Source organism: Tachysurus vachellii, chromosome 12 (genome assembly GCF_030014155.1).
Source record: "Tachysurus vachellii isolate PV-2020 chromosome 12, HZAU_Pvac_v1, whole genome shotgun sequence".
NCBI lineage: Eukaryota > Metazoa > Chordata > Actinopteri > Siluriformes > Bagridae > Tachysurus > Tachysurus vachellii.
In genome coordinates, this window is record NC_083471.1 from 2,594,979 (window position 1) to 2,621,768 (window position 26,790).

Here is a 26,790-nt window from a genome sequence, read left to right on the forward strand (position 1 = left end):
ATCGGTATAAGCGGTATAAGAGTAATAAAACACTCAGGGACGTGTTGGAGTGGTGAGTAACTCGTCACACGGGTGTGCGTTAGAAGTGTGTGACTGTTCGAGATCATTCCACATGCTTAATTTAGCTGCTGCGTTGTGAAAGCGGAGCTCCCGGCAATGACTGGCGCTCAGTATCTTGTTCTGCACATGTAACTAACTGCGACATGGTTCCTCTAAGAACCGAGGAAGCTCATGTGGAGGTTTGATTCAGGGGAACGTACCGAGCTGCTGTCATGCGGACCTCAGAGGGTCGCACCATGCAGAGGAAATCTGAACTGAACACAACGCTGATTGTTGCCCCACTGTTGTTGTTATTATTTCCCCTTCATGATCTGTCTGTTCATTAAACCCAGGAAGACCTGTTTCTTGGCTTGGAATCTGATAACTGTGGCTACGGTGTCCTCGGAGGTCAGAGTGAATGACGAGCGGTGTTCGCTTACAGTTAGGAAGGATTAAAGCTTCGAGGTACAGCGAAGCGGATCACCGGTGCTGGAGCTCGGCCAATGGCCAAATAAGTCCACAAGGGCATCTGATTCACAAATCTACACCCTGCCCGTGTGTGTGAGAGAGAGGAACCTCGTCACCTCGTGGAACAGCGAGACGGGACGTCGTGTTCGAACGCTTAAATACCTTAACGGCTTACGCCCTTTAACACACACTTATCGTTAACATCTGTGGGGGGGGGAAGGGAAGCTGTGTGGAAATGAACCGGCGTATTTTATTTTTGTTTACCCTTGAGTTTGTACGAGACGAACTCCAACACTTCCTACACTGAGAGTGCAGGCAGCCTTTCAACCCAAATGATTTGTTTGAATAAAGATTTTAATATTTAAACTTGACTTGGGTCACGATGCAGGTGTTTCTGCCGCTCTTGCTTTCAGTTCGAGAAATGTTTTATTATTATCACACGCCATGAAATGCATTAAAGTTTTTGACTTCGTTTTCAGACATTTGTTTCAGGAAAAAAATAATAAATTAACAGAAGTTAACTGTCCTGATGGGAAATTCCACCGATTCAAAGTGCTCTTTTTAGAATCCCTGGAGTTTGAGTTTATAACCAGGTTGATTTAGTGCAAGGTCAGTAAGGAATAACTGCTTAAGTCTAAACAACGGTAATAAAGTTGTTGTTGTTTGTTGGCAGGCCTTTAGAGATGTGGCACTTTCGGTCATGTCTAAACACACAGAGAAAAAGGAAGGGACTTTAATTCCCGTGAGTTTGTAACCTAGCGCACTGCTTTTCCCGTGATAATGACACACGCTTTATCGACATGCTCTCAAGAAGGAACTGGAAGGTGTGTGTGTGTTTGGGGTTGTGTAAGTTGATCAGGTTACACAATTTAGCTGAAATGACAGTTTTGTTTCTGAACGTATGAGGTGTCGGTCCATGGCTTTGCATTGTCCTTCAACGCTTTAAGCCATTTCACACACCTGCGCTCATCTGCTAAAGCCATCATCCGTCCTAAAATAGCCCTGGGGCAGTTGTACAGGAGCAGGTGAGGTGGGGGTTGAGTTGCAGAGTCTTAAAATACCCCTAATGACTGCGAGGCACTTCTAAGAACCCTGACAGTTAAAGTTGAGATGTTCTCCTGTGTTGTGTGAAGTTTTATTTAATCATGATTTGTTAATTAAATATTCACTATTGCGGCAAACAGACGACTCTCGTACGAACCCCACGGTACAGAGTTAGTCATTCGCACGCCTCGGCCTGGTGCGTACGCTCTCGTCCAATCAGCACCTGAGATGATGAGGCGCTGATGCAAGTTTTTGGCATGAAGGTGTGTGGAATGAAAACAGAAATAACGTCCTCAGGTCTCAGGGCAGGTGAACTTTATGGCTGTAATGGAGCTCTTTAAATATTTGGCTATAAGGGACTGGTCTCTCTCTTTCTCTCTTTCTTTCTTTCTCTCTTTCTTTCAAAAAAACTGCTCCACATCACCGTTCACATGTTTCTCCTGGTTAAATAACACACACCCACACACGATAAACAGGGTATCGTGGTGCATCTGCTTCAGCTCCCTGTGTTACTATAGAAACCGTAACACATCAGAACAAACACAGGTGTTGATATAAACCCGTACCGTGGTCAGACCGGACTTATCGTCGTAGCCGTGGAAGATGAGCGAGATTTTGTGTTGATGTTCTTAAGGGTTAAAACGCCATGTTGTGTGTTTCAGGTTTGAGTGGGACAAACTTCTGGAGAATGTGCATTGTTTAATCATCAGTGTGACAAAGACTGACAAGCAGGAAGCTTATATACTCAGGTAAGAGTCTGTCTGTGTATCTCTCGCTCTGTCTCTCTCTAACTGTCTCTCTCGTTTTGTCTGTCTCTTGCTCTCGCGCTCTCTGCTCTGTCTCCTCATTGACTTTCACACACACTCACGTGACTCGCACGTCCTCACTGAGAGGAAACAAAGCTCAGCTCGCTGAATAATTAAAGGGGGTTTAATAATAAATGAAGAAGGAAAAGAAAATCAGTCAGTAAAATTTGGAGAAATACAAATAACACATTCCTGCTGATGTCCTTCTCTCCTCCTTTTACTGTTTAATCCTCTATTATTATGAAATGACGTGTGTGTGTGTTCGTCCCACAGCGAGAGTAGCATGTTTGTCTCCAAGAGACGTTTCATTTTGAAGACATGTGGAACCACCCTCTTACTGCAAGCGCTGGTGCCCCTGCTGCAGCTGGCGCGCGAGTACTGCGGCTTTGATGCCATCGAGGTGAGATCGTTGTTCGCTAAAGAGAACGAATTAAAACGCGACTCCGCTGACGTGTCAAATCCAAACCGTCCAATGAGTAAGTTCATGTCATCTTCTGGCCATGATGATCTGTATGTAGTGTTTAATATGCTGCGGTTTGTTTTTTGTTTTTCTTTCCTGTATCATGCAGAACTTCTTTTACTCCCGTAAGAACTTTATGAAGCCCGCCCATCAGGAGTTCCCCCACCGCAACTTTGAGGAGGAAGTGGGATTTCTCAGCCAGATCTTCCCAAGTACGCTTCGCCGCCGTCTCTGCACTTCCAGCTGAATTTTCTAAAGAAGTTACAAAGATTTGTAGTGAATTAATTTGTTTGTGTCCACAGATGGAGCAGCGTACTGTATGGGACGTCTGAACTCCGACTGCTGGTACGTTATTTCCGCGTAACCTCCTGCGTCGTCGTCGTTAGCGCTCGCCGTACGTGTTTTTTTGTGAACGTCTCTGTTCTGCGTCTCCTCAGGTACTTGTTTACTCTGGAGCTGCCGGAGTACTGGGAGAACAAGCAGGCGGACCAGACGCTGGAGGTTCTGATGAGCGATCTCGAACCAGCCGTGATGGACCAGTTCTACATGAAAGATGGTGTTTCCGCTAATGATGTCACTCGTGTACGTGGTGGTGGCGGGTTTTTTCTTTTCTCCCCCTCCTTTCTGTTTAACACCGGGTGAACTATAAGGGGAATCTTAACACTTAACGCTCAGGCTCAGATCTGGGGGGTTGTTAGTTGCTCTTATTCTTATTACATTAATAATGCTGGGCTCTAGAGATGGGGATCTCGCATGGGGCTGAGAGTCATGATGCGAATAAACAAACCAGTGTTCCAGATCATGTAGCGATGAGACGAACTTGATGTTAACGAATGAAATGTGTCATGTATAAACCTCGTTCAGCTAAGAATCACGTCCTTTCATGTTTGGCTGCACAGATGAGTGGAATTCGTGACCTGATTCCAGGTTCTGTGATCGACGCCACAATGTTCAACCCTTGTGGATACTCCATGAATGGAATGAAAACGGATGTATGTATTTAAACCACCTTAACGAGCAAAGCCAAAGTGTCGACCGTCACCGAGCACCGTTATGATGTTTCACCTTTCTCTTTACCGATGAACAGGGAACTTACTGGACGATCCACATCACCCCTGAGCCAGAGTTCTCGTACGTTAGTTTTGAAACCAACCTCTCCCAGACGTCCTACGACGATCTCATCCGGAGAGTCGTGGACGTCTTCAAGCCAGGAAAATTTGTGACTACGCTTTTTGTTAATCAGGTGAGCTGATGTACCTGAGGAGCCTGTGGGTGTGGATGATGGAGAAACAAACTACATATATAACTAACACTTGTCTCTATTAGGATACTGTGTGTCTGCTCATTTGCTAACTGTCTCTCTCTGTGTCTCTCTCTCTCTCTCTCCCCCCCTCTCTCTCTCTCTGTCTGTCTGTGTCTCTCTCTCTCTCTCTCTGTCTCTCACACACTCTCTCTCTCACACTCTCAAACAGAGCTCCAAGTGTCGCAGCGTGTTCTCGTCTGCGCAGAAACTCGACGGCTACAGGCGCATGGATCGCCAGCTGGCCCACTTCAACGACTACAACTTTGTCTTTACCAGTTACGCTAAGAAGCCGCAGCAGAGCCAGCAGAGCTAAAATGAGGAAGCGCAGAAAGAAAGCGGGCGGAGACACAAAGCTCTGCTGCCGCCACTCGGAGTTTCATTACTGTCGCTGTATCGCAAGTTTTTCCCATAAACGTCCTCGTACCCGATCCGTAGATATGTTGCATGAAAGCTCTTGTCGTGTCCGCGTAGATATTCTAGCTCACTCTTGCTGTGATCTTGAAGTGCATGTAGAGTTGAGGAGCCTCCCCTTCCTGCAGGTGTCCCCCCTCATCCTCCACAGACAGGGTTTCCGAGCCCATTGAGCAGGGACCCTGGCATGCTCAGATCCAGATCCTGCCTGATTTTGAAACGTAGCACTAAGAAAAACTTTAAATTAAATTTATAAATATAAAATCTAATAAAGAAATATATATATAAAAACCCTCATGATGCCTTTCCACTAACGAAGTGCACAATCAAATGGGCCTTTCCTGTTAACGTCTACAATAAAATTTGCACTTTATGATGAGCACCGAGAGCACCAAAGCGTTTTGTTTAAGCACTAATGTAGGAGAAGAAAGTAAACACACACTTTGGCACCTTTTTGTCACTCATGGCTTTTTATTGTTTTTAATATTCCACTCCTGTGAACAGGGGGAAAAGTCAGTGAATGTAGGAGGGCTGTGAATGTAGCTGCGTGCAGGAGGAGCTGTTCCACACGTGTGTGTTTGAATACCATAAATAGCTGCTCTTTGAATTTTTTATTTTTTTTCCCCCTCCCCTCATTGTTCAGGACCCCTCCACCCCTCGGTCGGCCAGCACGCTCCCTGTTCTCCAGCAAAGCGCTTTCTTTTTGCTCCCTGTTCCCTAAACAATACACCACCTGCATGGATCTGAGCATGTCAGGGTTCTCCGAAATCATTCCACATCAACTTTTTTTTTTTTTTTTTTTTTTTTTAAATTATTTTTTTTAGACAGTAAATGGGTCCTAACGGTTTCCCCTTCATGCTGAATAGCGCCGTATACGAGCACTGATCCTTATGTCCACTACCTCTTTTTTTTTTTTTTTTTCTTTTCTTCTTTTCCCTTTGAGACTCTCTCCCTCTCTCAAATAAAAGATTTTTCCTTTTTTGTGATCGATGGAGGTGAAATTTTATAAGTATATTTAGAAACAAAACCACTTTAAACCAGGAACAGACCAGATTAAAACAGCTCACGCCTACAAACCATGCTGACGCTTGCTAGTGTAATCCCTTTAGAGCGACCGACTGAACGACGGAGGATTTTTATTTCCCTGTTTGTCACGTGAGCAAACTTCACGAAGCCTCTCCAGCCAGAGAGAGCGTGAACGTCTTTGTACCGAACAGGGAATCGAGACGTCCTCCGAAAACGAGCTTCGGGTTTTAACACCTCGCTGTTTAGTCATGTTTAAATAAAATCTGATCTAGGGCAGGGTTGAGCTACGAACGAAGATCACTGATGTCTCCGGTCTTCCTGCAGCATCTCCGTCGAACTCATCAGGGAAATGTTTTAAATTAATATCTTCCACATGGACGACGTCTTTTTAGAGGAGAGAGTGAGTCAAATTCTGGATGAATATTTTTCTAAACTTCCTCCAAGTAGTTTGGGACATTCCCATTTTCACAAAAAAAAAAATTGCATATTTTTGTACTCTTTTCTTTTTAATATACATCATGTGGACCAACTTTTTTTTTTTTTTTTGCCCACTTCCACCCCCACATTGGTGATGCAACCCAAATGACTATAGCAGTAAATATGTAGACCAGTTTGCTCCCATCAGCCTTCGTCCACCCTGTGAGGACGAAGGCTGACGTGTGACTGCGCTCTGGATGTTGAGGGGGAAAAGGGAAACACTGCTATTCTGATTCTCTTGCTATTTCCTTGGTTGATCAAGATGTGCTAAATATCTGTACTGAGCTTGATGCGTTAAATACCGATTAAATAAATAAACTTCAGCCACTTGCTGTGTGATTGTGATGTTTGTTTATTTGAGCAGATGTGATACGAGACCGTCAGACAGTTTAGGTAAAGTTTCTTAACTCACACTGACGCATGATGTACACCAGAGAAGGGGGGAAAAACCTACATAGAAATAAACAACAAAAAAAAAAAGAGGGAGATGGACTGAGTGAATTATTAAACTCGTTCCGTTAGTTGTCACGGTTTTCGTGTCTGGGAATAAATTTAAGGTGGATCTGAGGAGTCGGTATCAGGACCGGAGCTTGACGGTTGGAGTCTTGTGAGGAAAAATCCCAACAGGAATGAAATCTAAAATCCTTCAAGTGCTTAGGATCCAATTTATTTATATTTTGGAACATTTCCCACCCACATTGTTCTTTTCTAAACAAAAACACAAACTAATTACACACCTCTGTGGTTAGGCTTTGATGCCCAGCTGCCATTTTGTCTCATACTCATTAACATTTAATTAACACTTTGCGTTTGTCTGGATTGTGTTTGCTCTGTGGACGTCGCTGGGTGACTGTGTATGATGGCGTCCCGTAACGATGCAGCTCCCCCCCCCCCCCCCCTTTACATCAGCGATACAGCCGACTGCGCTCTTTGTCCTTTGACCTCTTTGGACTGCGATCACATTTGTGGCTTTTCTGCTTGTGCTTATGGTGACTTTCCCTGTCTCTGTCTTGTTCTCTGTATCTGTCCTTCTCTCTGTCTCTGGAGCGAGACCGTGATCGCTGCTTGCTCTCTTTCCGCTCTCTCCAGCTCTGCTCAGCATCCTAGAGTGAAAACACAGTAAAAACAACAACAGGATTTATTACTAAAGACTCACATAACCTCATAAAGACCGTCCTGGACCCAGGGAATGTACCACATTACGTTTCTTACTCTAAATTCCCTGGACCTTTTCCGGTCTTGTGAAGAGAACAGAATATCTTTATGATTTTTACACACTTTCGGTTTCTTTGCCCTCTTGTCGTCTTCATCGTCCGACTGCCGCCTCTTCTCCCGCTGTTTCCTGTCATCCCTCCGCCCCGCGTCCTCCTCTTCCTCATCCAGCAGAAGGTCGTAACGAGAGCTTTCGGGAAGGCGTTAAACAAACACAACCTCGGCTCTCGCAAAAAATACAAATAATCTCGAGACTGTTTTGTTTTCAGTGCAGACTGTTGTGAATGAAGATACATATAGTTTACATTAGGGGCTTTTTACACCTGGTCACTTGATGCGTTTTCTGTGATCCGATGGTAAAAAGTCCAAAACATTTTGGAGACGGATATAAATCCGATGGTTCAAACCCCTTCAGGAGGTGGTCTGGGACGTGTTTCAGATGACACTGGACCGGTGTAAATGAATGTGGTTGTTCAAGCCACATACATCAGCGCTATACTCCTCCCAAACAGAAGTACGTCACTCGCAGGTGACTCACGAGTCGTGCATCGCGCCAGAAACAAATAAATGTAAATGCTGTTTTTTGTAGCACAAACGTCATAAGTTTTTTCGTCTTCTTTTTGACTGCGTTCTGAAAACCGCATACACCAAAGCGTGTTCCGTTTCAATTACCCCAGAAAGGAGGTGAAATATATTAGCATTTTGGGCGGGAGTAGAAAGATCGGATCGATATCCGATTCGCCGAGACGCGTTTATGTGGCCTAATGTAAATGGAACAGTTTTAACAAATCAGATAGCTATCGGATCAGAGAAAACACATGAAGTGACCAGGTGTAAAAAGGTTAAATGAAAACAAGGCCAAAAGGATACTCCTGCTTGGGTTTGACTTTGTCTTTTAGAGCCAGTTTGGATCGGTTATCCAGGTCTTTCTCATAAGCTTTAAAATCGTCTTTAGTGTACTTCCCACCTACGACAGACAAAAACATCAATTATGAAGAAAGTTTTTTTGTCATCTCTGATTTCCCAGTTTAACTTTAGAACAAAACTCAAACGATTCGTCGGCTAGAAAGTCGAAGAAAATGACGCCTGATTAAAATCTGTTGTTACGCAACGTTTCAAAGATGCAGTTAAAGATTAAATACCGAAAATGAACTTAAGACAGGCTAGTGATCTAAAAGTGATGACTGTCAGGCACAGAGTGTACACACACACACACACACACCTACCTTTACCCTTCCATTTGATCTTGGACACAGACTGGCTGAAGTCCACGTGGATGCGTCGGTCGTCGATCAGCACGTTGTCCATCTTGAAGAACGCTTTCTCGCAGTCCTCCACCTGAAACACAAACGTTGCCGGCTCGAGTCCACGGACGATAAATTTAAAACTACGACTGGTTTAAACTGTCAGGGCAACGTACAGGACATGAGACACAAGCAGTACTGCATTTCCACATCTATGGTTTCTTATAGAAAAGAAAAAAAAAAAGAAAAAAACACACACTGTTGCTGTTGCACAGTGCTGCCCCCTGGGGTCCCTGAGCTGCAACTACATTTGCACATCAGCTCACCTGAAGCTTAGTCTCTAAGGCCACGTTCACACTGCAGGTAAAAGTGGCCCAAATCTGATTTTTTTGGGGTCAAGTGACCAGGTCAGACTTCCTCAGGAGTAGTGTGAACACTCAAATCTGGCCCAGATCTGATTTTTTCAAATCCGATTCAGACCACTTCCATATGAGGTCCTGAATCAGACCCAAATCTGATCTTTTCCAATGTGGCCGCAGTGTGAACAGCCAAGGCGGATTTGATGCGACTTTTACGTCAATCTACATCGACATTCGTCACAATTATGCGCCGGCGAAAAGTTTTTTTTTTTAATTCTTTTTGCTCCGGCGAAAACGTGACACAAACGTGACTGGTAACGTGTGTGTTAAGAGTGTTATATAAAGTGGTTACGTGAACCAGCTCATAATGTTTGCATTGAATACATCACATTATAGCATTACATGATATGTTTGCTTGCACCAGATGATACAATACTTCCTCCATAACCTCGCCAACTTTTTAGCGCAAGGGCGTGCTGCGTGTGACGTCATTGTTATTGTTCGTTTGCGCATGCGGGTCAGTTCGAAACAGCAAACAGTTCACACTGGTATCTGATATAGGCCACATTTTAAAAGGTAATGTGAACAGCCAAACAATAAAATCTGATCTGAGCAAAATATCCGAATTGAGCATTAAGACTTGCAGTGTGAACGCGGCCTAAGAACCTTTAGCTGCATCTTTCCTGAGATATTAAACGTGCTTCGTACTGAGACGTCACAGACGTCACCCTCCTGTTCGCTTTATTGACGACGGGAAGGGTCACCATGACGACGGTGTTGGGAAATGGTTCCTTTAATTTGCAGAATTTTATTTATTTATTTTGTATTAAACAAAATTGACAGAACCGACAAACAGGACTAAAATATAAACAGGTGATTTTTTTTCTACATCGGTTGTGCTGGTATGATTTAATAAATGTGCATCTTGTACCTAAACTTACAGCACCGAATGACTGAGATGTTGGGTTTCATACAGTGCGATACAAACCTTGTCAAACTCGATGAAAGCGTAGCACAGAGACTCGCCCGTCTTCCAGTCCCTGATGATCTCACAGCTGTGCGTGAAAAAATAAAGTACAGATAATTAACCTTCTGTCTGTCTCCGTCTCTTCTCTCGTGTCTCAGCTTTCACTTAAATCCCCAAAAAAATAATTCATTAATGATTTTTTTCTATCAAAAGATGATTTGAATTCAGCCCATTGAGTTTGTTTCTGTTTGTTTTGTCATAAAGTGACACAGAGATGATGGAGGTAAAATCTCGCACCATTGGATTTGGCCGAAGCGAGAGAAGATGATCTCCAGGTCTTCATCGGTGGTGACTGGGTTCAGCTTACACACAAACAGCACGTTCTCCGGGGGTTTAATGTCTGCGTCAGGCAGGTCGCCAACCTGGGGGAACAAACACACATGTACACAAGAAGTGAAAGAGAGAGAGAGAGAGAGAGAGAAACAAAGAGAGAGAGAGACTTACCATCTCCAGCAAGATGGCTTGTGTCTTTGCTTCCTTCTCTTTTATCAGTTCATCCAGCTCTTCTGCATCCTTCCCATCAGCATCGTTTATCATTTCATCAGCTCCAATACGGCCGCTCTACGACACACACACACACACACACACACACACACACACACACACACAGTGTTATTTTAATATTTGAACACCTAAATTCCACAGTTTTACTCATCTAACTCATTCCAGCACCATAATCTAAAGTAACCAGTTTAAATCGATCAGTTAATCCGTCAGTCATTCAGAGTGTTAGTCAGTAACAACTACAGTGAATCTGAAACTGTGAGGAGTCAAGAGTCAGGAGTCAGTAAATCTCTGTGAATCAGTGACTTAGTCAGTCAGTGAATCTGAAACTGTCAGTGAGTCAAGAGTCAGGAGTAGGGTTGGGAACCGAGAACCGGTTCTTATTCAGAACCGGTTCTGTTTTTTAACAGGAACCGGAACCGCGCGGATTTTTTTAGTTCCGGTTCCAAACGCGGTTCCGACGCGATGACGGGCAAAGCGCTGGGAGCGGTCACTTTAAATAGCCACGTCTTACCTCATGAATATTCATTGTTTTACAGTCATGCAACCAAATTAACGCAGCTTACCACAGAAATCAGTCACTCGCGTATGCGGTCAGAATTGTTTTGTTATTCTGAATAAATATACTATGATCCACAAATAAATATAAAGAGTTTCACAAATATTTTTTAAATCAACAAATGCACAATAAGCAAACCGTAAATATATGTTACACATTTCACAAAAAGAAATGAAATTCACAAATAAATAAAATGGAAATAAATGCAAATAAAAAAAATATTTATAAATATATATTTAATTGTATTTATTTGTGAATGGCTTCCTGCTCATTTGTGAATCGCGTTCTGTGCAATTGTGAATCACTGCACGCATTTGTCTACTCCAGCCAATAGAGTAAATCAGAACGTGATTGGTTGGAGGTAGACCGTGCCACGATTGGTCAGCGCCACGAGACCGTTGTCCGATTGGCTGGAGTAGACGGTGGGCGGAGTCCACCTATTTGTGGATTCTTGTGCACGTCTGGACGTTAGAAATGATTCAAATCCACAAATGCACAGAACGCAATCCACAAATGAGCAGGAAGCCATTCACAAATAAATACAATTAAATATATATTTATAATTTTTTTTATTTGCAAATCCTATTTTATTTATTTGTGAATTTCATTTCTTTTTGTGAAATTTGTAACATATATTTACAGTTTGCTTATTGTGCAATTCTGACCCCATACTCACGCTGCTGTGCTGAGGTACGCTTTGTGTTAAACATGTCTAAAAAAAAGTCTAAAGTGTGAATTCATTTCCAAAGCTACAACAATGAAGCAAATCTCCCCCCTCTGAGAGGGTTTTCTCCACAGCTGGAGATACAATAAGCCAGGAAAGGTCTCGTCTTCTCCCAGAGAAAGCAGACACGTTAATGTTTCTTCAGAAAAATTGCTAACTGTTTTGCTAAGTTGTAATTCTGGATGTTAAATTTGATGTTGGATTTATTTAAATTTAAATTGATATGAATTGAAATGCTCTGTTTAAAATATTTAAAGAGTGATTAATAAACACAAATGGAATTGTTTAAGTATTGTGCATTATTTTCCACATTTCTTTTATTATGGAATCGGAATCAGAACCGGGAATCGTAAGGCAGAACTGGAACCTGAATCGGAACCTGCAAATTTCTTTTGATACCCAACCCTAGTCAGGAGTCAGTAAATCTGTCAGTGAATCAGTGACTTAGGTAGTCAGTGAATCTGAAACTGTCAGTGAGTCAGTAAATCTCTCTAAAATGACACGTTCAGAACGTCCATGCTTTGTTTGACCCACTGCACATGAATGTGCATTATGCTGCTGGTGCCTAACAAACCGGTTACAACACTCACGTCCAGCTGTCGTTTCGTGGGCTCTGGGGATCGGTCCGGCACTGGCAGGCCTGGAGGGTCATCGAATGGGTCGTCCAGAATGACAGTGTGATTTATTCTGCAACCACAGCACACGTTTATCACAACAATGCTCCAAAATGTGTCTCAGAAGAACTTCAAAGCAGCACATGGATTGTTTCTGGTGACCTGATGTCCTGGTAAGGAATGAAGTCTTTGTCCACAAACGACTCGTTGATTTTGGCCAAGACGTCCATTCCCTCCGTGACCTCCCCGAACACGGTGTGAACGCCATCCAGGTAGTCCAGGTTCTCTCCGGTAGTGATGAGGAACTGGTGAGGCCACACACACACACACACACCCCTTATATGTAAATAACACTGGTATCAGAAGATATGCATGTATTCACTTCATAACAAGAAGAAGCAAAAAAGAAAGAAAGAATCACCTGAGATCCGTGCTGCTCGTTGCCATTGTTCACCATGGAGACGGTCCCCTTCTTCCTGTGCTTGATTCGGGGAGCCTTCTCTGCATCGAAGAAGCGAGCCTGATCCCCGTACAGCTTACTGACACAACACAACAAGTTTATAGTAATGTTTAGTAAATATTTTTCTATATTTTTTATTAATAAACATGGCAAGTGTATAATCCTGAAAAGGACTGAGGTGCTTCTTACTGACCAAAACACGGACTCTCCTCCTCGGCCAGTGCCAGTAGGGTCACCGGTCTGGATGATGAAATCTCTCTGGATGAGGAAATAAGACAGAACAGCAGCACTGTTATGACTCTGGAACTAGATTCTAACAAACAATTCACTACATTTACAGTGAAATTAGTGTAAGGGTAACTTCTTCAGCAGTTACTGAGATGTGACCATTCTGTGGGGCATGTGGTAGACTAGCGGTTAAGGTGGCGGGCTACCAACCGGAAGGTTGTGAGTTTGATCCCAGGTCCACCAAGCTGACACTGTTGGGCCCCTGAGCAAGGCCCTTAACCCTCAATTGCTCAGTTGTATAAAAATGTAAGTCACTCTGGATATTGGTTTCTGCCAAATGCTGTAAATATAAATGGGCTGAAGAATATGAGGCAATGTCTCCAGCTTATACAGCTTAACAGTGACAGGTCACTACACGGCACTGCGAATAATTCACGTGCAACAGGGTCGAACCCTGACACCAGCGTATTAAACTAAAGATCCGTTACAATATCTTCATATCTACCAGTGCTGCATTATCAGAACTGTCAGTCATCACATTATCCATATATGTTACACACACTACTGCTGCTGTATATTGTACAAAAGCATAATATTGTATAGTATAGTGTTATTTATGTGTATTGTCTTGTATAGTGTTATTTATGTCTGTATTGTCTTGTATAGTGTTATTTATGTGTGTGTAGTCTTGTATAGTATAGTGTTATTTATGTGTGTATTGTATAGTATAGTGTTATTTGTGTGTATTGTACAGTATAGTGTTATTTATGTGTGTATTGTACAGTATAGTGTTATTTATGTGTGTATTGTATAGTATAGTGTTATTTATGTGTGTATTGTACAGTATAGTGTTATTTATGTGTGTATTGTCTTGTATAGTATAGTGTTATTTATGTGTGTATTGTATAGTATAGTGTTATTTATGTGTGTATTGTCTTGTATAGTATAGTGTTATTTATGTGTGTATTGTATATTATAGTGTTATTTATGTGTGTATTGCCTTGTATAGTGTTATTTATGTGTGTATTGTATAGTATAGTGTGATTTATGTGTATATTGTATAGTGTTATTTATGTGTGTATTGTCTTGTATAGTATAGTGTTATTTATGTGTGTATTGTATAGTATAGTGTTATTTATGTGTGTATTGTCTTGTATAGTATAGTGTTATTTATGTGTGTATTGTCTTGTATAGTATAGTGTTATTTATGTGTGTATTGTCTTGTATAGTACAGTGTTATTTATGTGTGTATTGTATAGTATAGTGTTATTTATGTGTGTATTGTCTTGTATAGTATAGTGTTATTTATGTGTGTATTGTATAGTATAGTGTTATTTATGTCTGTATTGTATAGTATAGTGTTATTTATGTGTGTATTGTCTTGTATAGTATAGTGTTATTTATGTGTGTATTGTATAGTATAGTGTTATTTATGTCTGTATTGTATAGTATAGTGTTATTTATGTCTATTGTATAGTATAGTGTTATTTATGTCTGTATTGTATAGTATAGTGTTATTTATGTGTGTATTGTATAGTAGTGTTATTTATGTGTGTATTGTATAGTAGTGTTATTTATGTGTGTATTGTATAGTATAGTGTTATTTGTGTGTATTGTATAGTATAGTGTTATTTATGTGTGTATTGTATAGTATAGTGTTATTTATGTGTGTATTGTATTGTATAGTGTTATTTATGTGTGCATTGTATTGTATAGTGTTATTTATGTGTGTATTGTATTGTATAGTGTTATTTATGTGTGTATTGTATAGTATAGTGTTATTTATGTGTGTATTGTATAGTAGTGTTATTTATGTGTGTATTGTATAGTAGTGTTATTTATGTGTGTATTGTCTTGTATAGTATAGTGTTATTTATGTGTGTATTGTATAGTATAGTGTTATTTATGTGTGTATTGTATTGTATAGTGTTATTTATGTCTGTATTGTATTGTATTGTATAGTATAGTGTCTTACCTGGACATTGTGAATGAGACAGTAGTTGTAGCACTTGATTTTACACAGCTTCAAGAAGTTCAAGCAAGCTACAGAAAACACGTAAATAAATAAATAAATAAATAAATAAATAAATAAACAATAAACAAATATGCAAATCAGGTCATGACGTCAACATACGACTTCCAAACGCACATCAGCTACTTTCCCCTGAAAACAGCTTCAGTACTGAGGGAGAAACCCGTCTCTGACGCCTATTAGCACACAGCAATTTAATTAATTTCTTATCCTAATTCTACTATTCGAATATAAAGGCAAAATGCTAACAGATAAACATGGATGTGCTAGTTAGCTGCTAGCTGAGTTAGCGTTCATTAAAACAAATACCTCCTTGATATACATAGTAAACAAGAAAATGACACCTGATATTGTCGGTTAATATCAGGATAAATTCGTACCTTTAGGTCTTTCCTCGGTGTATAAATCAATTACAATGTCGCCTAACGTTGTTTCTAACAACACCGCCATTCTGGTTCAAATCAGAACGGACTGCGCATGCCCGGAGGCTAACGGCTAATTTTACCTCAGCGGTTATCATACACTAGATGTCGCCTTGAAATAAAATCACCATAAATCGTCATGAATGCGATTTTCTATTTTTTTTTTTTGGTTCGTTCCAACGGTCAGACATGTATTTATCATTAAGTGGAGAGAAAATTTAAGGTTTTGATATTAAGATAATCTACTTTTTCACAATATAATGCATAGTGCTAGTAGATATAAGTTTATTACTTACATTCTTCCACTTGAGTAAACTTTAAATGAACAATCACTACTTACCTTATAGCCTACTGCATGTAACACTGCTACAATGGTGTGACTATACATGTTCATTTAAACATTTATATTGTATTGGTTTATTAAATATGATACACAAAGCAATTTGCAGGTGGAAGCAAATCACAAATTTGAGAGGAACATAATGTGAAAGTTAGATAGTTGAGGTGCCAAAGACCGTTCAATCTTTTGTTCATTCGATTACCGCAATACTTTTGCCACATTAAATAAGTATGTAATAAAGTCACATAAACCAAAAAAAAAAAAAACAACAAAGTTTGACTTTGAGGCTGAACTTGTATGTTACACTGGCGCCAAGCTACCTGGTGACATCCTTCAAGGATGCACAACATGGTTCAACCAGCTACCTGGTCAGCTGAGTTAACCATTAAAAAGTGTTTAGTGTCCCTGCAACTTGTCCATGACTGACGTCTCTGTTTATCACTTGGGAATCTACAAACAGATTCAGATTCTGACTATTTTATTTAATACCATGTCAGCAATCAAAAGCTATTTTCATGGCAAAAAGTCTATTACAAAAACACAAATATCATATAAATACAATAAAAACAAAACAAATGTAAAAAGCAAGTCATATTATAATTTTTTTAATTAACATAAGATAAAATAAAATCAAGTTCAAGTTCTCTTTATTATCATTCTTCCACATGTACAGTACATACAGAGAATTGAAATTGCGTTACTCTCAGTCCCAAGGTGCATGCAGATCCAAACCCTTTTCAGGCATAATGTCATTAAATATGTCCTTAAGTGAAGTAACTTGATAAAAGAACATTCTGCTTGTGTTAAATACAGGACAATCTAATAAAATATGTTTGACAGATAAGGGAATCTTACAGAACATACATAAAGTTGGGTCTTCACCTTTAAGCAAAAAAAGCATGGGTCAGTTTTTAATGTCCTTAATAAGAGCTTCGGAATCTACAAACATTGTCGGTTTTCCTAACTGTCAAAAACTAATGAGTAACTAGCATGGATTATCTGTGGTCGTTAACCAAGGACTCAAACAAACCAACGTAACCAGAAATTTAATTTCCTAATATTCAATATCATAAAACACATTCTCACTTGTGAAATGTAATCCCTTGCTGTCTGATTTTTATATTTCTTTTGTTTGAACAACCAAACGCAGCACAGAAGTCCGGCATCGTCCATGCATTTAACGTACAAGAGCACTGTACAAAGATGGTGGCGGTTTTGACGCATTTTTAGGACCTCAAGGTGACATCTAAGTATAGATATCTATGAACTCTGTGTAAATAAATCTCAGAAAACCTACATGAGCATAAGTTAATATGTTTTGTTAATTCAAATATTAAGTTTTGGAATGTTTTATGTCATAAATTTTCTTGGGGGGGGGGGGGGGTTGGCACCTCATTGTGGACTCATGAAAAACTCGTGCTGATTATCTGGGAAACGTCTCTAACAGCAGTCAAAATGTCATTGTTTGTGTCAGAAAAGTTGGGAATTTGTTGTAACATTACAACAGGAGATCATGACTTACTCTGTGCTCAAAGTGATGCTCACAGCTCAGTGGTTTTCTCTGTGGGTGAACGAGGATGATGCTGAACAATTCCAGGATCTGCTTTTTTTTCCATTGGTTGTTGCGTTAAATCTTAGATACAATAGAGCTATTTTCTGATTGGCTATTGTGTAGCCTCTTTTTTTTGATTGGCTGAGAAGTGTCAGGCTCGACTAAGAACTCCAGGGGAGACGCGATTGATTCCTGCCCGGTTCCATAGAGACAGCGGTGCAGACAGATACATTTTGGGCTCTGTGGCTTATTAAATATATGATAAATAGTAAATTTTTCTGCGTGACAAATACAATGTGTGGCGGGCGTGCGTGACAAAAGACCGACATGAGGGACTGTCACGCTCGATGGGTGACACTTGAGAGCCCTGCTAATAGCAACTAGTGACTATAATTCATAGATTTAAAAACAATATTCTGTTTATTCTGTTGTATTTTACATATTTAGACACTCACTCATATCAGATGTTTATTTCAATTAAACAACCTAAAAAAAAAGAATTGGTCGTTTTAATAATAAATAAAAAGTCATATTGCTAATATTTTATTTTGGATCACATAATTTTACAGATGATCCATAAGAGTAGAGCCCGAACCCAGCGTATAGAGGCTGAGTGAATGTGGTGTGGACTCTGTGGAGGAGCTTCATGGTGTCAGAGACGCTGTAGAAGGACAGAGTTCCTGCACTGTGATCCACATACACTCCTATTCTGGTGGACGGTGGACCACTGAGGTCAATATTAATGTTGTGAAAGAAGGTGAGAGAAGAAGGAGAACATTCCAGACTCCAGGACTGACTGTTGCCTCCAAACCAGCACTCAATACCCCGACCTTTCCTGCTGATGTCTTTATATGAGACTGATATTAACACGCATCTCTGACCGCTCCACTCCACCTCCCAGTAACAGCGTCCACACACACTCTCCTTACACAACACCTGCCTGTAGAAGTCAAATCTCTCTGGATGATCAGAGTATTGCTGCCTTCTCTCACTATATGAAACCACTCTGTTCTCCTCAGACAGAACAAGGTGATGATTTACTGTGTTGGGATCCAGAGTCAGATCACAGAAATCTAAACACATGAAAAATGTGAACATGTTAGATATCAATCACAGGATACAGAAATGTGGACTGTGTTTGTTACACATACAGTGTAGAAAATCTTTCCTGCTCTTTAGTTCTGAGAGTAAAATTATCTGAAGTTCTGCAGCTGTGGAGACACACAAACAAAATGGAGACGGAAAAATCAGGTGCCGTAAAAAAGACTGAAACAATTTAAAGTGACAGAATTTCTGTCTGATATTTAATCAGTGTTTTATTTTAGACAACACATTATCAGGACCATTTCTCTCACCACGTTCAGGGATGTTGATGAATTCCTCCTGGAAGATTTCCACGAGTCTCTTTTTCAGGTCAGAGAGAGATTTCTTTACTTCATCAAATGAGAGATGTTGACTGACAGTGATGCTGGATGTGTCGTCACGTCCAGAAGAGACACGAAGAGACTGGAAACTCTACAGAGAGAAAGAAGAACGGTGGAGAAATATACGTGTGTGTGTGTGTGTGTGTGTGTGTTTCAGACAGTGTGTGTGTTACCTGGAGGAAATGGATGTGATCGTGTGTGTGTGAAAGCTTCTCCATCTCAGTGACTCTCCTCTGAAGATCATCAATCTCCTGCTCCAGTTGCTCCAGGAGTCGTTCAGCTCGACTCAGTTCAGCCTTCTCCTGAGCTCTGATCATCTCCGTCACCTCCGAGCGCTTTTTCTCCATGAAGCTGATCAGCTCAGTAAAGATCCTCTCATTGTCCTCCACTGCTGTCTGTGTACTGAGCTGTTAGGAGACACACAACACATGAAGGTCCATTTAAAGCTCATCTCTCATTCTCTCTCTTACTGGGACTCTAAATGACTCCATGTTGTCCATGTTGTGTGTGTTTCTAGGAGCAGCTCTGTCTCTGCTCACTGCTCACCTTTATAGTGTTCACAGCCTGTTTCAGCTCCTGCACCTTCTTCTGCTTCTCCTGGAGTCTCTGCTGGAATTTCAGCTGCTCCTCCTGTAGCTCATTCTGAGGAAAAATAAAAGACATTTCACTGTTTAGAAACTTTACGAGCAGTTTATACAGAGTGTATGAGCTCAGTGTTTGAACACTAACTGCACAGAAAGGGTTAAAGTTCACTCGGGTTCTACGGAGCACCTTATTAAATATAACACTGGATGTTGGCTGTTACAAAGTTCATAGGTTAATGTAATGATAGGCATTCTATTGAGTAACCACAAGGTGGCAGTATAGCCTTTCCTTCTGTGTGGTGCTTATGTTGTAGATAGTAGTGATGGGAAGTTCGGTTCTTTTCCGCGAACCGGTTCTTTCGGACAGTTCATTTTATTGAACCAGTTAAAAATGAACCAGTTCACTAGTTCTTTTACGTCCTGACGTAATGACGTAAATTCCATCATCCCGCTGCCGGCAGATATTAATACAATCAATTTAACAGATTCAAAAAGTGTTTTGTAATCATAACTTTAGTTGAATACGTTTCTTACATTTAAGTTTTGCAACTAAAACACCCAGTACAGGCAGTGATGTGCAAACGTGGATGTTTTACGTGTCTTAAAGATATAAAGTTAATAAACTAATCTTCATCAACTTAAAGCGGCATATAAAAATACAGACTAACCTGCACAACAGTCAATAGTAAAATTAACTGACACATATTGAGTGAACAGTTGTATGATTATTTTTTTTATAAAAATGTTTAATAGCCTATGACTAGTTACTATGCATATCCAAATATGTATAATTTGCTCTGAAGGTTCACGCATGCGCAGTATCAACAGCTAACCGGTTCTCAGTATGTCGGACGCGTCCGAAAGAAACAGTTCTCAGTTCAGTGTACTGATGATTCGCTGTATCAGTTCAGTTATTCACGCATGCGCAGTATCAACAGCTCGAGCTCACAGTTCTCTCAGCACAACATGTCTCAGTTTAGTGTACAGGAGTTACATATACTCCGGGATATTCGTTTATTTAGAGTCGGAGGGGCTGTCAGGCATGACCGAAAGTGAGTAACTTTAGTAACTTGTGGATCAGCGCTGACTCAAGACGCGAACTGTTTAGAACAAATCAGTCCGATTTGGTGAACTGATTCACCCAGTTCACTAAAAAGAACCGGTTCAAAAGAACGATTCTTTCACGAACCAGCCATCACTAGTAGATAGACGAACAAGTAGACAGGAGATTGTTGGTCATACCATGTTGTGGATGTCTATAAAATAAAATATAGCTTGCAGCTCACAGAAGCTAGCAGCACAAATGTTCATGCGTGACTTCTTGAATAACAGAAGGCCGAACATTACATGGTACCAGGAGTGGGGTCAAGAAAAGAACTGATGCAAGATGGATGCAGTAAAACCACCAACTCCGCTGAAAATGAAGGGGAATGTGGACGCAAACTGGTGAACCTTCAAGCAACAACTTCAGCTCTACATTGCCGCGGTTGGAGTTGATTGTCGGGCGGAAGAAAGAAAAATAGCCCTTTTGCTAACATTGCAGGAGCGGAGGCTATTGAAGTATTCAGCACCTTTGTATATAATGAACCCGACGATAAAGACAAGTTTGACAAGGTCCTAAAGAAGTTTGAAGAACACTGTCTTTCGCAGAAAAATGAAACTTACAAGAGATACGTATTTCGTTCTCGTCTCCAACAGCCTGATGATAATTATCTCACCGATCTCAAAATAAAAGCTCAGTCCTGCAACTTTGGTGATCTAAAAAACTCAATGACAAGGGATCAGATTGTATATGGGACAAATGAAAAGAAGCTAAGAGAAAAGCTGTTGAGGGAAACGGATCTCACTCTGGCAAGTGCAATAAAATTATGTCAAGCTAATGAGCTGGCAAAGCAACATGCTCTTACTTTTCAAGCGGCGCCATATGACCAAGAAAGCGAGTCCGTGAATGTAGTGAAAATGAAGATGAAGTTTTTGGACCTCCACATTGAGTCTGGTTCCTCTCAAGGTTTCTTCCTTTACCAATTTAAGGGAGTTTTTCCTTGCCACTGCTGCCTGAGTCACCTCAGACTTGTTCCTTGGGGAGGGAGGGAGGGATGGATGGATGGATGGATGGATACATACGTACGTACACGCTGTGAACTATATATATCTTGAGTTTTTATTATATTAATTCTTTATACTACTCCTTATGTTCATCTTCTGTTCTGTGTTTATGTTCTGTAAAGCTGCTTTGTGACAATGTCCATTGTAAAAAGAGCTATACAAATAAACTTGAATTGAATTGAATTGAATTGAAAATGAAAGGAAAATCACGGTTCAAGTTCAAACAAAAAGACAAAAAGAGAGACGATGATCAAACACAGTTTGACTGTAAGAAGTGTGGTGAAACGCACAGACCAAGACAATGCCCTGCATTTGGAAAAACATGTGCAAAGTGTAAAAAGCAAAATCACTATGCGAAAATGTGTCATACCATAAGGATACACCTAGTACAGGATGACCCAGATGACAGTGATGATTTGAGCGAGACATTTTTCATCAAAATGGTGTCGTGTGAGAAAAGCTACGTACAGCCCCAAAATTCAAGTGACACAGAGCATGCTGTACGTGCAGTAAAAGATGATAAATGGACTGCACCTCTGCTGTTAGTCAATGGGGCACTAGTAACCTTCTAAATTGACACTTGATCAACGAAAATGATCTGAAAGCTCTTGAAGAGAAACCAAAAAGAGTTGCAGACAAGGCAATGTCATTAAACGCATACAACAATCAGCCAATAAAAACTATGGGTAGTTGTAGGCTCAAATTGACTGCAAAAGGCAGACAACACCACTTGATATTTACAATAGTGCCAAGTGGACACGAGTCGATCCTTGGAGACAAAGCATCTGAAGATCTTGGACTAGTCAAGAGGATCTATCAGATCAACAGCGACAACGTAAAAATAGACAATCAAATCAAAAGGCTGTCACAAAGCGAAGGTAGTACAAGTATTTGTATTTGTGAACAAATACGTGACTGTCTTTAAAGGACATGGTATACTACCTTACACTTACAAAATACAGCTCAAGGAAGATGCTAAACCTGTAGTGCATGCCCCTAGGAGAGTGCCAGCACCTCTTAAAGCAGGACTTAAAAAGGAACTGAACAGAATGACACAGATGGGAGTCATCGAACGAGTGGAAGAGCCCACAGACTGGGTAAATTCCATCACATGTGTTCCCATGAGTTACGTGTCTGCCTAGATCCTAAAGATTTGAATGAAAATATTAAAAAGAGAACATTATCAAATCCCAAAGAGAGAAGAAATTGAGAGTGACATGGCCGGTGCAAAGTACTTCAGCAAATTAGACGCCTCGCATGGATTTTGGCAGCTGAAACTGGACCCAGAAAGCAGCAGGTACACCACCTTTAACACACCATTTGGGCGTTACTGTTTTCTGAGGCTTCCATTTGGCATCAAGTCAGCGCCAGAGATCTTTCACAGAGCTATGGTGTCAATCCATAGAGGGTCTGGAAGGAACAACGAGTGTACATTAATGACATAGTTGTCTGGGGAAACACAAAACAACAACATGATGAGAGACTTGAGAAGCTGTTTCAGAGAGTGAAAAAGTACGGACTAAAACTAAAAAGAGAGAGACGTCTTGTTGGTGTGACAGAAATGACATTCTTAGGAGACAAGCTCACAGCAAACGGCATGCTTCCAGACAAAACAAAAGTGCAAGCCATACTGAATATGCCGGCTCCAATTGATAAAAAAGGAGTTTTGCGAGCAATGGGGATGGTTAACTTTCTGGGTAAGTTCATTCCCAACCTCTCCTCAAAAACTAAATGCCTCAGAGAACTGCTGCATCACAACGTTGCATTTGAGTGGACCACAAAACATGAAAAAGAATGGAAAGAACTGAAGAGAACTGTGACTGCTGAACCAGTTTTAACCTACTGTACTTTGATCCAACAAAACCTCCACTGATGCAGCAAAAGACGGACTAGGAGCCGTATTGCTGCAAATGAATGAAGAAAAATGGTAACCTGTAGCATATGCATCGAGATCAATGACTGAGACTGAAAAACGCTATGCTCAGATAGAGAAGGAGACGCTGGGCCTAGTGTTTGGATGTGGGAAATTTCACACTTATGTTTATGGACTGCCCACATTCACAGCAGAAACTGATCATAAACCACTCATATCAATCCGTAAAAAGAATCTCGATGACACGTCGCCCAGAATCCAACGTATGATGATGACATTGCAGCGCTATGACTTTGACCTAATATACACGCCAGGTAAATACATAGTGCTTGCTGACACACTTTCTAGAGCACCAGAACTCAACAGTGGCACAGCTGAGAACACCGCAGCAGAAGATATTGAAACACACATCAACATGGTCACTGCCTCACTGCCTGCATCAGACACCATACTGCAGCAGATTGTTAAAGAGACAGCAAAAGACTCCATGTTACACAAAGTGTCTCACTGCATAAACAACGGCTGGTCGAAAGGAGTCTGCCCACGGTTTTTCCCGGTGCGGGCAGAGCTGTGTATGTCGAAAGGACTCATGCTGAGAAAGAACAGGTTTGTTATCCCACAGACCATGCGCAAGGACATGCTTCACCGTCTTCATGAAGGACACCTGGGAGTGGAAAAATGCAAGAGAAGAGCACGTGAAGCCATCTACTGGCCAGGTATCAACAAAGACATTGAGAAATGTGGCATCTGCCTCAGACACCACTACAAACAAGTCATGGAGCCAATGCAGGTGGGCACAGATTTATTTAATCTGTATGGCAAGGACTATCTTCTTGTTATAGACTATTACTCGAACTACCCTGAGATTGCGCAACTCTCCAGCACTACCGCACAGTCTGTTATAGTGCACATGAAAGGTTTCTTTGCCAGACACGGAATCCCACACTGTGTTGTTAGTGACAACGGTCCGCAGTATGACTGTGGAGAGTTTAAAGAGTTTGCGAAGCACTACGGATTCAAGCATGTTACCTCAAGCCCATTGTACCCACAAGCCAATGGTCAGGCTGAAAAGGGAGTACAAATTGTTAAGAGACTACTGAAGAAAGCCAAGGACGGTAAGACTGATCCTCACCTTGCTTTACCGAGCTACAGAGCTGCACCTCTGGAGTGTGGAGTGTCCCCTGCTGAGCTGCTTATGTGTCGCAAGCTCCGCACCACACTACCGCAACTGCAACCAGGACGAGACAATAACAACTGGATTAACAACAAAAAGAGACACAAATCAGACAAAAAATGGCGTATGACAGAGCTACAAAAAGTCTGGCACCTCTTTGTGAAAAGGACACTGAGAATCGAGGGACCTAATTGCTGGGACAGAAAAGCGACCGTGCTCAGTGAAGTCGGACCCAGATCTTACGTCGTGGAAACAGAGGATGGACATAAAGTGAGGAGAAACAGGAGGAGTCTGTTAAAGACTCATGAGGACACTGACAAACACGGTGAAACTGAAAAACTCTGAAAAACAAAATGATACACCAAATGCACACCAAGCTGAGCCTAATACCACAGCCTCTCAAATGACTGAACAAATCAGAAGGTCTACTAGACCTAGAAAACCACCTGAGAGACTTATTGAAAAAGTATAATGCTTTACATTGTTGTTTAAAGTAGAGCGCCTTGTTATTGTTATTTCTTTATGAGGTACTTGTATTGTGCAACATGTTGACCTTTTGCATGTTCGTAAGGCTTTATTACAAGCAAAAGTTAAAAGTTAAGTTAAAAAAAAAGAGCTGTTTAATTAACCTTTGTTTTATAACTTGGGAAAGGGGATGTAATGATAGGGATTCTATTGAGTAACCACAAGGTAGCAGTATAGCCTTTCCTTCTGTGTGGTGCTTATGTTGTAGATTTTGTAGAAGAAGAAGTAGACAGAAGATTGTTGGACATACCATGTTGTGGATGTCCATAAAATAAAATATAGCTTGCAGCTCACAGAAGCTAGCAGCACAAATGTTCATGCCTGACTTCTTGAATCTCAGAAGGCCGAACATTACAGTTAAAACAGACATATATTTTAGTCTTTAATGAATATACTTGGGTTCCTTTGGGTTACATCACAATTAACAACAAAAGATGTATCGATTTTTTTCTTTTTTAATGATAATATATCCAAAGCTTAAAAGTTTAATATGAACCCTAAGTTGTAGCTTCTGCTTGGAAACCTTCAGCCACTTTACATTAGAAATATAAATTGTATGAACTGACTGAATAGATGAGACTTGTATTTCTCACCTCTTTCTCAGTTCTGTAAGCTTTAACTGAGACGGTGTCGTGGCTTTTATGTTCATCCGTCATACACAGATAACAGATGAAGCTTTGGTCAGAACGACAGAAGATCTTCAACACTTCATCATGTTCAGAGCAGATCTTGTCTTGTAGATTTCCAGAAGCTTCCACTAACTTGTGCTTTTTCCATGAAGGAACTTGATAGTGAGGTTTGAGATGAGTTTCACAAAACGAAGCCACACACACCAGACAGGACTTGACGGCTTTGTGTTTTCTCCCGGTGCAGAAATCACACTCCACATCTCCAGGTCCAGTGTAACAGTGATCAGGAGAAGCAGCTTGAACTTCAGTCTTCTTCTTCAGTTTCTCCACCACATCAGCCAGTATGTTGTTTCTGCGTAGAACAGGCCTTGGTGTGAAAGTGTCTCTGCACTGAGGACAGCTGTAGACGTCCTTCTGATCCTCCTGATCCCAGCAGCCATTAATACACACCTTACAGAAACTGTGACCACAGGAGAGAGTCACCGGATCCTTCAGGAGATCCAGACACACTGAACAGATGAACTGATCCTGATCTACTGAAATACTCGCCTCAGCCATTTTCCTGAACTCAGAGCAGCACTATGAGTTTCGTTTGTGTTGAAATTAACTTCCTGGTTCTGTGTGTGTATGAGAGAGAGAGAGAGAGAGACAGCGAGAGGGAGGGAGGGAGGGAAGGAGCAGCACAAGGACATAGAGCTTATAAACGCCCCTTTTTTTAACTGTTTCTTCTCCCTCTAACCCCCTTCTATCATACACACTGTGTCAGAGAAATCTGCTTTTGGAAGTTGAACGTAGGCTGATGATATGTTTTGAGCGTAATGTGAATATTTAATATGTTTTCCTGGAACTTACTTCATGCATTTTAAAATGAATATTAATTTAAGATAGCAAGACACAACCGACTCAAACTCAGACCGATTGTGTTGTTCTCTACATACGAGCACCTTTTTCTTCTAATACTAATGAACAATAAAGCTTTATATTCTTTGTTGTTAAAGGTGCGGTGCACGATGTTTGAAAGCCAATGTTGACATTTGAAATCGCCAAAACAAACACGCCTCTAACTCGGTGTATAAATCCACTACAATGTCACCTAACGTTGTTTCCATAGATATCTATACATAGATGTCGCATTTTGGTCTAACCCGTTTGGATGTCCATACG

At 40.9% G+C, this 26,790-nt stretch overlaps 3 protein-coding genes across 3 annotated transcripts in view; 1 reads left to right on the forward strand and 2 right to left on the reverse strand.

Annotated features, from left to right (window-relative positions):
* Positions 1-6,361, forward strand: part of amd1 (adenosylmethionine decarboxylase 1) — an 8,491-nt gene extending 2,130 nt beyond the window's left edge. Inside the window, exons 2-9 of the mRNA XM_060882731.1 lie at positions 2,214-2,300; positions 2,631-2,757; positions 2,927-3,029; positions 3,120-3,162; positions 3,255-3,399; positions 3,717-3,809; positions 3,905-4,060; positions 4,290-6,361. Coding sequence (XP_060738714.1) covers positions 2,214-2,300; positions 2,631-2,757; positions 2,927-3,029; positions 3,120-3,162; positions 3,255-3,399; positions 3,717-3,809; positions 3,905-4,060; positions 4,290-4,433 — 898 coding nt within the window. The 3' untranslated portion in view covers positions 4,434-6,361. The remainder of the gene's footprint in view (positions 1-2,213; positions 2,301-2,630; positions 2,758-2,926; positions 3,030-3,119; positions 3,163-3,254; positions 3,400-3,716; positions 3,810-3,904; positions 4,061-4,289) is intronic.
* A 9-nt stretch (positions 6,362-6,370) lies between these two features.
* Positions 6,371-15,509, reverse strand: ppil4 (peptidylprolyl isomerase (cyclophilin)-like 4). The gene is made up of 13 exons (XM_060882730.1): positions 15,378-15,509; positions 14,941-15,008; positions 12,931-12,995; positions 12,699-12,816; positions 12,440-12,582; positions 12,254-12,350; positions 10,321-10,437; positions 10,114-10,238; positions 9,838-9,904; positions 8,473-8,584; positions 8,117-8,213; positions 7,313-7,436; positions 6,371-7,137 (listed from the first exon to the last, which is right to left on the reverse strand). Exons 1-13 carry the CDS (start codon positions 15,445-15,447, stop codon positions 6,940-6,942), a joined length of 1,401 nt encoding a protein of 466 aa, XP_060738713.1. The 5' UTR covers positions 15,448-15,509; the 3' UTR covers positions 6,371-6,939.
* Positions 15,510-16,348: 839 nt separating this feature from the next.
* LOC132855423 (E3 ubiquitin/ISG15 ligase TRIM25-like) lies at positions 16,349-26,266 on the reverse strand. Its single transcript, XM_060884354.1, has 6 exons — positions 25,591-26,266; positions 19,282-19,377; positions 18,909-19,142; positions 18,667-18,826; positions 18,463-18,522; positions 16,349-18,384 (listed from the first exon to the last, which is right to left on the reverse strand). The coding sequence occupies exons 1-6, from the start codon at positions 26,182-26,184 to the stop codon at positions 17,855-17,857; spliced, it is 1,674 nt and encodes a 557-aa protein (XP_060740337.1). The 5' UTR covers positions 26,185-26,266; the 3' UTR covers positions 16,349-17,854.
* Positions 26,267-26,790: the final 524 nt, after the last annotated feature.